This window comes from Salminus brasiliensis, chromosome 21, assembly GCF_030463535.1.
Source record: "Salminus brasiliensis chromosome 21, fSalBra1.hap2, whole genome shotgun sequence".
NCBI classification, from domain to species: Eukaryota; Metazoa; Chordata; class Actinopteri; order Characiformes; family Bryconidae; genus Salminus; species Salminus brasiliensis.
Genome location: NC_132898.1, coordinates 23,461,283 through 23,473,474, shown reverse-complemented (window position 1 = coordinate 23,473,474; position 12,192 = coordinate 23,461,283). Strand labels below are relative to the sequence as shown.

General features: G+C 39.7%; 1 protein-coding gene across 1 annotated transcript; it reads right to left on the bottom strand.

Moving 5' to 3' along the window:
- Positions 1 to 621: 621 nt before the first annotated feature.
- LOC140543091 (myosin heavy chain, fast skeletal muscle-like) lies at positions 622 to 11,234 on the bottom strand. The gene is made up of 39 exons (XM_072666105.1): positions 11,147 to 11,234; positions 10,849 to 10,982; positions 10,610 to 10,766; positions 10,431 to 10,458; positions 10,230 to 10,341; positions 10,059 to 10,151; positions 9,893 to 9,956; positions 9,309 to 9,407; positions 9,118 to 9,221; positions 8,891 to 9,029; positions 8,687 to 8,805; positions 8,442 to 8,591; positions 8,171 to 8,341; positions 7,770 to 8,076; positions 7,556 to 7,620; positions 7,345 to 7,432; positions 7,129 to 7,246; positions 6,917 to 7,040; positions 6,641 to 6,777; positions 6,290 to 6,545; positions 5,967 to 6,209; positions 5,682 to 5,858; positions 5,442 to 5,587; positions 5,247 to 5,337; positions 4,775 to 5,164; positions 4,490 to 4,616; positions 4,285 to 4,403; positions 3,985 to 4,181; positions 3,709 to 3,892; positions 3,469 to 3,634; positions 3,257 to 3,381; positions 2,870 to 3,178; positions 2,570 to 2,773; positions 2,363 to 2,488; positions 2,112 to 2,282; positions 1,884 to 1,988; positions 1,695 to 1,790; positions 1,142 to 1,273; positions 622 to 642 (listed from the first exon to the last, which is right to left on the bottom strand). The coding sequence occupies exons 1-39, from the start codon at positions 11,217 to 11,219 to the stop codon at positions 622 to 624; spliced, it is 5,667 nt and encodes a 1,888-aa protein (XP_072522206.1). The 5' UTR covers positions 11,220 to 11,234.
- Between the last annotated feature and the right edge of the window lie 958 nt (positions 11,235 to 12,192).

Below are 12,192 nucleotides of genomic sequence, written 5' to 3'. Positions count from 1 at the left end.
AGCATTACTGAACTGGCGGCGGTTCACCAGTTGACCTTTCTTTGACCAGTTTTTGTAGGTACTGACAACTGCATACCAGAAAAAAAACCCACAAGACCTGCTTGATCGTTTAAAGATATTCGGACCCAGTCATCTAGCCATCAAAGTTTGGAAATTGTGTTTTTGATTCTCACCCTTGCTTGTTTTTCCTGCTTTAACACATCATAAGAGCAAAGGTAGTATATCCACCTCTTTGACAGATGCCACTTAGATGAAGATCATCACTGTTTTTCACTTTATCTGTCAGTGGTTCTGGCGTAATGGCTGATTGGTGTGTATATCTACACAGTTTGGAACATGTATCTGCCACTGGATTTTTGCAATGGAGATTAACTCAGAGGAAATTATGTGATTGTCATGTTTAGTTCAAATGAAGCTTCAGATGTATATCACATATATTTCATTATGATAATTACACAAAATAAGACAAGCACAGTTAATTATTTTAACTTCTGATCAGTTGAAAAAAAATGCAAATGCTCAAGTGTCTTTGTTGCAGTTTTATTTCATTTGTATATGAACATTTCACAAGTAATGCATATTATATGATTGCTTGTGGGTGTCGCTTGTGGTCTTCGTTCTTTATTCAGACGCCTCCTTTCCCTGAAAACATTAGTATAAATTAGTAAAACTCTACATTACAGACCGTAGTCTGTTCTTTACAATTGTATCTAACTCCCTCCATTGCTTTTGTCTTGTGTCTTACCATTTGAGGGGTATGTATGTACTACGAAGGGTACAAATTAAGTCACGAAATAGATTTTAAATACATTAAAATATTCTTCTATTAAGTCTGTTAACAATGGTACCCACTGACACAGTCCTGCTCAGTGGACTTCTTATAAAAAAAGGCATGGCTGTAAATATGGCCTATGACAAGTTGCTTTTGCCGAATCAGTCAGTGGCACATGGCTACCACTTGAATTTTGAACTTTATTAGTAACTTTTTTTGTGCATTTTTGTTACTTACTGTTAAACAAATCAACAGGAGCTAAATGCTGGATAACAAATCTATGTGCAATGGACACATACTACAATGTAGAAACATCTATGCTATGGTATTTATACAAACGCATTAGTGTAATAGAATATGTGAATTTACCTTTCCAGCTTCTCGGCTCTTGGCTCTCAGCTTGTTGACCTGGGACTCAGCGATGTCAGCACGTTCCTGAGCCTCCTCCAGCTCATGCTGCACCTTCCTGTACCTGGACAGGTGGGTGTTGGCCTGCTCCTCCTGTTAGAATGGCAAACATCACAAGTGTTGTTGATATGTGTACAACATTTGAATGCACAGGTGTCTGTTTTTAAAGGAAAGTGGGGGAGTTTCCCATTTTTTCCCAGTTTGCGGTGTGGGAATAAAGGGATAAAGGCTGCCGACCCAATTAACTAAACATTTTGCTAACAGCAGAGTTGCTGATCTGTGGATTGAATTTATTAGAGGTATAGGTAAAAAAAAAATCTGTAGTAGATGACTAATACATATGGCAGAATTTTGTCAAATAGAACACAATATTTTCATATATTCAGTCAGAATCTGGACCTTGATAAGTACATACAAATACAAATTTCATATGGACGTTTGCTCCCCCTCAGGCACGTATGTCTGCAATATATTTTATTCTTCCTAATGCACTGTCAAACAAATGTACACTTACAGCATCCTCAGCCTGTCTCTTGTAGGCCTTCACTTTAAGCTGCAATTTATCCACCAGATCCTGCAGTCTAGTCACATTCTTCTTGTCTTCCTCAGTCTGAAAACATTGCCTTTGATTTACCCATTGCTTGGTCAAATAATTATTTACATTTTGTGTGTTTTTCATGTTTTATGCAAGTCAATTCTGTACCTGGTAGGTGAGTTCCTTAACTCTCCTTTCATATTTGCGAACTCCTTTAACAGCATCAGCGCCACGTCTCTGTTCAGTTTCAACCTCAGCCTCCAGCTCACGCACCTAGAACACAATATATCATTAGGTAAATTTAGTTTAGCATAAATTGAAATATTACAAAGCATAATAGTTAATAACAGTAAACAATTGTATAATTTATTTTTGTATAAAGATCAGAATCAGTACCCTAGACTCAAGTTTCTGAAGCTGCTTCTTTCCACCTTTCATGGCAAGGTTCTCAGCCTCATCCAGGCGATGCTGCAGATCTTTAACAGTAATTTCAAGGTTCTTCTTCATCCTCTCCAGATGAGCACTGGTGTCCTGTTCCTTCTTCAGCTCCTCTGCCATCATGGCAGCCTAAAAATGAGCCATGTGATTGGTTTAGCTTTCTGGTTATAAATCACATAGAAAAAAAATCTATGTAGTTAAACACTCACATCAGTAATGGCCTTCTTAGCCTTCTCTTCAGCATTTCTGGCTTCCTGAATTGTATCATCCACCTCACCTTGGATCTGGACCAGATCAGCCTCAAGCTTCTTCTTGGTGTTGATTAGACTGGTATTCTATTGAAAGGGACAATTATTAAGCCCTTTGTAATTTTGTATGGAATGTCAATAGAAAATTTATAAACAAGTAGAACTTACCTGAGAGTGCAGCAGTGCCACACGTTCACTGACATCCACCAGCTCCTGTTCAGCCACTTTGCGGCCTCTCTCTGTCTGTTCCAGTGCAGATCTCAGCTCCTCGATCTCGGCCAGCATCAGGTTATTCCTGCGCTCCACCATGGCAACCTGCTCCTTCATGTCTTCCTGTCCTCTGATAGCCTCATCAAGGTGCAGTTGGGCATCCTGACATGAAAAAAATATTATAGGATATTTATTAGTAAATTCATTTATTAATTTTCTTGAACTCTCTTTCTTTTACAACAAATGCTAGAGGTTTACCTTGAGCTGTCCTTGGACGTTTCTGAGCTGTTTCTGGGCTTCAGCAGCCTGACGGTTGGCATGGCTCAGCTGAATCTCCATTTCATTTAGATCTCCCTCCATTTTCTTCTTGACTCTGAGGGCATCATTCCTGCTCCTGACCTCAGAGTCCAGAGTGCTCTGCATGGACTCAATGACCCTCTGACTGTTCCTCTTGATCTGCTCCATCTCCTCATCCTTCTCAGCCAGCTTCCTGTCAATCTCACTCTTTACTTGGTTGAGCTCAAGCTGAATACGAAGAATCTTGGACTCCTCATGCTCAAGTGTGCCCTGAAGAATTAGATAAATGTTTAGTGTAAACTCAAATCTGTATTTAGTCATATTAAATAAATATATATGTGATGTTACCTCAGCTTCCTCAAGAGCAGCCTGGATTTCTGATTTCTCCGTCTCCACTGTCTTCTTTGCCTTCTCCAGTTCATGGATCGTTTTTCCAGTCTCACCAAGCTGTTCAGTCAGGTCAGAGATCTCCTCTGCAGAAGTAAGAGGAATATGTTTCTTATTGAAGATCTACCAAGCTCTAGAGATAATCTTTCTATGTTCATTTCTGAGGTACATACGCTGCAAATTCTTGTTCTCTCTCTTGAGGGTCTCCAACTGGTCAAGAGCTTCCTCATATGAGTTCTTCATCTTAAAGAGCTCAGTGCTGAGAGAGCGAGCCTCTTTCTGAGCTCCTTCCAGCTCAGCCTGACCTTCTTCATACTTCTGCTTCCATTCTGCCAGCACCTGAAAATGACAAGTATAATGAAATGTCCATTTTAACATGTTGATGGTTAATGATGATTTGGCAAGCACTTCACCTTGTCAAAGTTCCTTTGCTTCTTGTCAAGGTTTGCAGCTAATGCATTGGCTCTCTCAACATCAATCATGAGGTCCTCCACTTCACCCTGCAGTCTCTGCTTGGTCTTCTCCAGAGAGGCACACTTGGAGTTCACAGCTTCAATAGATTCCTCAGCATCCTGTAGACGCTGGGCAAGCTTTTTCCTGAGAAAGTCAAGTTGTGTAATGTTACATTTTGATTTATTTTAAATTTGTATCATATGTCTATCTGTTTTTACTGTCCATATTTCACTTACTTGGACTCCTCAAGCTCCTCAGTACGCTGGATGGCATCTGTCTCATATTTGGTTCTCCACTGAGCCACCTCACTGTTGGCCTTGGACATTCCACGCTGAAGCTCACCCTTGGCCTCCTGCTCCTCCTCAAACTGCTCTCTGAGCAGGTCACAGTCATGACGAGCTGATTGTACAGCATGAGCCAGGGCGTTCTTCGCCTAAGGGTTTACAAGCGTTTGCTTAAGTTATTCTTGTTCAGTTGGTTGGCACTCAAAAATGGCATTTGAAACAGCTGTTTAAAATGTTTCATTTCTATAGTACCTTGACTTCTTCTTCAATTTGTCTCTTGAGTTCCTCAATCTGCTGTGTGTAAGCTTGTTTTCCTCGGGTCAGCTGAGAAACAAGTGCTTCCTTCTCTTCAAGCTGACGGCCAAATTCACCTTGAAAAATATTGAGCAAAGTAGATCTCAAAAGTCAAATAAAGATTCAATTATTTCACCTCCTTAATTATTGTGGCTCTAATTACCATTCTCAGTCTGAAGTCGTGCTCTTTGTGCACTGATGTCATTCAGTTGACGGACGTGTTCATCATTTTTAGATTTGAGTTCACTCAGCTGGTCCTCAAGAGTACGACACACCTTCTCTAGATTTGCCTACAAGTATACATAACTAAATGCTTTGACATAACATGATTTAGTAACATTTACAGATGCACATAAAACATAAATTACTCCAAAATTTAAAAACACTGCATTTAACTATAAGTAACTTAAAACCTACAGTAAACTGTATGTTTCATCTAAAGGCACACCTTTGCTTTTGCCACAGCCTCCATGTTGCTGGACAGGTCATCTATCTCCATCTTATATTCACTCTTTTCTTTCTCCAGCTTCTGTTTGACCCTCTGAAGGTTGTCGATCTGCTCTCCAAGCTCAGCAACACTGTCAGCTTGTTTCTTGCGGAGAGCAGCAGCTGTGGCTTCATGCTGCAGAGTGGATTCTTCTAGATCACGGCGCAGCTTCTGGAACTCAGCCTCACGCTTCTTATTCATCTCAATCTGAGCAGCAGTGGCACCACCAGCCTCCTCGAGCCTCTCACTGATCTCTTCAAGTTCCCTGGAGAGATCAGCTCTCTGCTTCTCAACTTTAGCTCGAGCTGCACGCTCAGCCTCAATTTCCTCCTCCAGCTCCTCAATACGAGCCTAAAAGAAATATATTAATTGTCATCCGGATCGATCTTATTGATTGTTATTAAGTATACTGTTTTCTCCAGAGATGATTTACCTGGAGTTCCTTAATCTTCTTCTGAAGCTGAGCACCCAACGACTGTTCATCCTCAATCTTACTCAGAAGTTGGCTAGTTTCAAAGTCCTTCCTGTTTTAAAAAATGTATCAGAATTAACAAGTAACCATTTTAGTGACTGAAGTTTAATTTTACCAACACATTATTTCTAATCTGTACTCTGTGATGATACATACTTCTTGATCTTTTCCTCAGACTGCTGCTTGTCATTCTCCAGATCCATTATGGACTCCTGGGCCAGTTTCAAATCACCCTCAAGCTTCCTCTTGGCTCTCTCAAGGTCCATACGGAGTTTCTTCTCCTGCTCCAGTGAACCTTCAAGCTGTAATTTAGGCAAACCAGCAATACTGAGAATGGCACAGAGGGAATCAACTATTAAATATTTTTGTCAAAGATTTGTTTCTTTCAGATCTTACATCATCCACTTGTTGTTCAAGCTTTGTCTTGGATTTGGTCAGAGTGTTGACTTTGTCTTCCTCTGCCTGGAGATCATCCAAAGTCTGCTGGTGTGCCTCTTGGAGGGCCTTCTTCTCCTTGGTGAGTTTAGCAATGCTCTCATCCTGAGCAGTCATCTCCTCAGTCAAGTTCTTCACCTGTGTGAAGACATTTTAAAATATAACATATTTCATATATAATGTTTACATATATAATGTAAATTTCTTAAAATTAAAAATACCACTAACACTGCAATATTTTCTAACCTTGTTCTCAGTGGCGTGTTTCTCCTTCTCCACTTTAGCCAAGGTGAGCTCCAGATCATCAATATCCTTCTTCAGCTCAGAGCACTCATCCTCCAGTTTCCTCTTCTTGGCGGTCAGCTCAGCATTGATTTCCTCCTCATCCTCCAGTCTCTCATTTGTCTCTTTGAGTTTGGCTTCAAGCTGGATCTTACTCTTGATGAGGCCCTCACACCTTTCCTCAGCATCTGAGAGGTTCTCGGATTCCTGTAAATGTAATGATTTTAGTACCAGTGAACATTACCCAACATGCTTCAAAGTTTTACAACTTGACATAAAATTCTTACAGATGTAACTTGCAGTTGCAGGTCATTTTTCTCCTGAAGAAGTGACACCATCTTCTCCTCAAGATCTTTCTTCTTGGCCAGTGCCTTTGCCAGATCCTCCTTCATTTTCTCAAAGTTTTCCTTCATGGCAGCCATTTCTTTCTCTGTCTCTGCACTCTTCAGCAGAGGCTTGATCTTGAAGTACAGCTTCATCCATGGCCAGTGTTTCACATTCATGAATGAGCGGATGTTGTACTGAATGGAAAAGATGGACTCTCTGCAATTCAAAATGGCAAAAGTTTCTTTTAGTTTAGCTTTATTGCAAATCCATATATGATGTGTTTTTGCTTTGTTGTCTGAACCAACATATACCTCCTCTCCATCATCTTGACAAACTCCCTCCTCATAAGGTAGCCTCGGCAAAGAGCTTGAGTCATGGTTACCAGAATTGCTAATTTGTCATCTCGCATCTCCTCAAGGGTACCCAGCAGACCAGCTTTGAAGAACACCTGTTAACATGATGTTGCAGATCAGTTTTACAAATTGTCACACTTTCAGCTTTAGGACAACTAAAAAAAAACAACTGCCTGATATTTGAAACATCCATGGTAAAATACTATTCATTTCACAGAGACATCATTCACTTACTTTGGTGTGTCCAAACTTGTACTGGGTGTGGTCCACATCAATGGAGCTCAAGAGTTTCTCTGAGGCTTTCTTGTTGTCAATGAACTGTCCCTCTGGGATGACACTGGCATTCAAGACCTTGTATCTGTATTGAAAATGACAACTTAGTAAAAGGTGTGAATTTAACATTTATTTTGAAACTTATTTAACTTTATGCATATAATGAAATTGACCTTTGCTTAAAGTCACCGTAGAGGATTCTGCTGGGGAATCCCTTTCTGCAGATTCTGATACCCTCCAGCACACCATTACACCTCAACTGGTGGATAACCAAGAAGTTCTCCATCAGACCTAAAAGGGTAAGAATTCATTTAGATATAAAATTTTGGCACTGTAATTTGAAAATCCTTTATCTTTTTCAACAAATGACATTGTAAAGAGCCCCCTACCTGGAGTCTTGGACTCATTGGGGATCAGGCAGCGCACAAAGTGAGGATGAGTGCTCCTCAAGTTGGTCATCAGCTTGGCCAAGTTCTCCTATGGAGTTTTGTGTTGGCATTTAATGTTATAACACTTCCAAATTCATTTGTATGATTTTGCTGTTTGCACATGAAAACCCTTTTTTATGCATTTCTTATTTAAATATACATTATTTCTTACCCGGAACAGAGCAGATACTGTCTGGAAGGAACCACCCTTCTTTTTGCCAGCCTTCTTACCACCACCTTTGCCACCATCTATTGACAATGAAAGTAGTCCACCATTGTGACAGTATCATTAGTGCTGCAGTTCAATATTGATTTGTATTACTATGAGAATGTAATGTTGTATTTATTTTAGTACTTATGTTTCAATACAGTTTCTGTCACCTTACCATCAGCACCTGCATGACTTGCGTACAGTAAGGCCAAGAGTTTGTTTGCTGATTTCTGGTACAGTTGTACAACAGAGTCATTCAGGGGGTCCTTGTTCTTGTCTAACCAGCCAGAAATGTTGTAATCCACAGTGCCGGCGTAGTGCACCAGAGAGAAGTGAGCTTCTGCTTTACCCTTGGCGGGCTTTGGCTTCTGGAAGGCATTACTTTTGCCAAGATGCTGGTCGTACAGCTTGTTCTTGAAGGATGTGTCTGTTGCCTTGGGGAACATGCACTCCTCTTCCAGGATGGAGAAGATGCCCATTGGCTGTTGGTATCAGATTAATTTAGTGGCAGGAATGAGGTGAACATATGGTGGTTTATGAGTGGTTTATTATGGTCCTTGAATGTAAGTGGCTTACCTTCTCAATAAGTTCAATGCAGGCAGCCAAGTCCATACCAAAGTCAATGAACTCCCACTCAATTCCTTCTTTCTTGTACTCCTCTTGTTCCAGCACAAACATGTGGTGGTTGAAGAACTGTTGCAGTTTCTCATTTGTGAAGTTAATGCAGAGCTGCTCCAAGCTGTTGAACTGGTAAGGTATAGTGATGTATTAACATGTGTAAAAGTTGTGAAACCATCGTATCACTATATAAGGAATACAGTGAACATTAAAATCAGTAAGTATTTACATCAAAGATCTCAAATCCTGCGATGTCCAGCACACCAATGAAGAACTGCCTTGGCTGTTTTGTGTCCAACATCTCATTGATACGCACAACCATCCACAAGAACATTTTCTCATAGATGGATTTACAAAGAGCCATGACAGCGTTGTTCACCTGTAGAGACCAATAGTATGCTTTGGTCCTCCTGTTGATTTTTGAAACCATTAAAAACATTGTTTTAATCTATTGGTTACATAATATCTTATTACCTGAGGTACAGTCTGGCCTTTGGTCACAAACTCATTTCCGACCTTCACTCTGGGGTAGCACAGAGCTTTCAGCATATCAGCAGAGTTCAGGCCCAAGAGGTAGGCGATTTTATCAGCCACTAAAGAGAATAAAGCGATAGTGTTATTAACTGCAGCTCAGTTCAGTAGTTAAGTCAGATTCATGTTGCGTTGAACAATATTTACCCTCAGTGCCATCAGGCTCAGCCTGCTCCTCTCTCTGCTTCTGCTTGAACTTCATATTGCCATGATGCACCACAGCACCAGTCAGCTTGTAAATGCTGATTTTCTCATCAGCAGTGAAGCCCAGGATGTCAATAGCAGTCTGGATTTGGTGAAACAGTGGATAGACCGTTGAAGATGAGACACATATTTAATAATGCCAATATGAAGTTTAGTGAACTTGTGCTTACATCTGTGGCAATGAACTCCTCCACATCATTGATGCTCTTGACTGTGATTTCACCCTGGCTGATCATATGGTAGTCATAGGGGTTGGTGGTGATGAGCAGTGCCTCTGTGTGGAAAGAATATTAAAGTCAAATCTCTTGAATATTACAAATAATCTAAAAAGGTGTTGAAATAATATTTTTAGATTTCATACCAAGCAGCTCTGGCTTGTGTCCAGTCATGAGTTGGTAGAAGATGTGGTAGCTCCTCTCAGCGGACAGCTGGAAAGTGACTCTTGACTTTTCCAACAGATCTAATTATACATCAAATGAGTATTCATGTACACTTTTACAACAAAGCACTGTATTTTCTTTTTATTTTATATTTTGTTTTTATATCTTTTACATCATGCAGAACATTTGAGTATATTTATAATCCTGAGCATATATACTTATATATAAACTTTTTTGAACACATAAAACATTTTATAAGTGGGAATTGCATTATGCGAAATAGCTTAATCCCAATAAACATAATTCCACAACTTGTGAGTTTTTGGAAATGAAACTGATAACCAGTGTTAGTCATCATTAATTTTGCATCTTTGCTTTTCTAATTTAAAGAGGCACACAGGCAGATTCGGAACACGATTTACTGCACCTGCAGGTAGTGATCAATCATGTTCCTTTAATATTACAGGATTACTTTTGTATATTTAGATGTTCCTGTACATTTTCACATCAAACAATTTAGGAATAACATGATTAACATAATTTAACAGTATTGACTGAAACTTACATGTTTCAATATCAGCTGAGGCCAGTTTACCAGTTTGTCCAAAGTGAATTCTGATGAATTTACCCTGGGGGTCCAAAAAGATGTTTAGATTAATTCATTTTTCTCCTGTGTTTTTACTATCATCTATGCAAAGTCTGAGCACTGTTTGTGGTTTGTGTGCACTTACAAAACGAGAGGAGTTGTCATTCCTGATGGTCTTGGCATTACCATAAGCCTCCAGCAGGGGGTTGGCTGCAATGATTTGGTCCTCCAGTGAACCCTAGAGATCACAGCACATATTTTAGTTAGGAAATCTCTCACGAATGCTCAGAGAATCCTGATAGAGAGATTCATTTACCTGCATTTTGCCAGGAACAGGCTCTGCTTTCTTCTGCCCAGTCATTGCAATTGTCGCAAAGTACTGGATGACACGTTTGGTGTTCACAGTCTTTCCTGCACCGGATTCTCCACTGAAGTTAGAGGAAGTGTGTTATGTTAACAATACTTTAATTCAGGATAATTAAGAATGCTGACATAAAATGACTTTCTCTGTACTCACGTAATCAAAATTGACTGGTTCTCACGATCTGAAGGACAAAATGTGGCACATTATTCCTGAATTGTTTTTTAAAGAAACAGTTTTGTACACTAATTACAGTCTTACTTGCTTTGTATTATTTAAATAATAAACTAGTAATACAGTTTTCTATTAGGCAGATTCATTAAGCAACATCATACCTGTGAGCATGAACTGATAGGCATTATCAGAGATGGAGAAGATGTGGGGTGGGGCTTCAATTCTCTTCTTGCCTCTGTATCCAGTTACAACAACTGCGTCATACACTGGGAGCCACTTGTAGGGGTTCACAGTGACGCAGAACAACCCTGAGTAGGTCTGAAGATGTGAACAGATGGTCATCATGGAGTAACCTCTCATTTATAAACAGTCTTATTCAGTCTTTCAGTTTTAAACTTACGTAGATCATCCATGCTGCGTAACGCTCTTTGAGGTTATACAGCACACAAGGCTCGTTGAGGTGGGTCATCATGGCCATGTCTTCAATTTTGTCAAATTTAGGTGGGTTCATGGGATAGACATCGTCTTCCTTGACTGTGAGGGTCTGCAAAGATTGTTTTGTTAAAAAATTGCAGTTTAATAATGTATAATCATTAATAATGTATTTTTAATTAATTTAATAATTAATAAAGTTACTTAAATGTTTACAGGAAATCCATTTACTTTGCGAAATATTGTCTTATCCTTTATCCTTTCACTTACTTTTCCACACAGAGTTTGAACAGTGGCTTTACCACCCTCTTTACTCTTCAGTGTACCCTTCAGGTACATCTCAGCGGGCTCAGCAACAAAGACGGCTGTTTTAGCATCAAAAGGTTTGTTCTGAGCCTCAATCCTCTCCCTGTCTGGCTTGCGGAGGTAGATGGCCGCTGGGCCAAAACACTCCATATCTCCATCCCCCATGATGACGTTTTACTGTGAAATTAATTAATATGTTTAGCATTTTTTCTGTACTTGGGAAAGCGGAGTACAACCTACCATACACTTTTTTTTGCTAAATGGTTGATAAATATTTGATGAAGATTATTAGTTCATTTATCTTCTCTTCCTGGTTAAGGTCACTTTAAGTCTTGATGGACAGGAATACTTCCTGGACAGTGCGCCAGGCCATCGCAGGGTGTGACAACACTCATTCACTTACACCTAGAGGAAACTGAATCTAGCCAATTTACCTACTAAGTGTGTTTGTGGAAGAAGGGAGGAAACTGGAGGAAACCAATGAGAACCTGGGACGAGCACTCCAAACTTCCCACAACTATTTTAGTTACAATGTACAAAGGATCAGTTGCAACATTGTGAACAGGTAGCTTGTTGTTTGTATAGGTGTGAGTTATGTGGCCTATACACGCTCTAACACTGAATCTAACATTACTTTTATGCTCTAAAAAAGGTCCTTATGGTGATATATGTGTCAGAGATGACAGAGAAAGACATTACTTTTTAACTCCAGGATAGAATGTATTATACATCTTACCTTTTTGTTCCCAAGTACAGAGAAGGTCTGGCGGTTTGTAGATTCTGAAATAAAAGAGAAAACAAAGTAGTAGGACAATGTGTGAATATGACATTAGAATCAAATAAATTTAAAGAATTATGCAGAAAAAGCATAAAAAAACTTAAATACATCATTCTATTCAGACATTAAGACAAACATGTCCCGTCACCTCACCTATGCAGGGTGCCTGGGGTAGCCTCAGTGCTTGGGGGAGCCTCTTATATAGCCCCTTTAATGTTCACTCAGCAG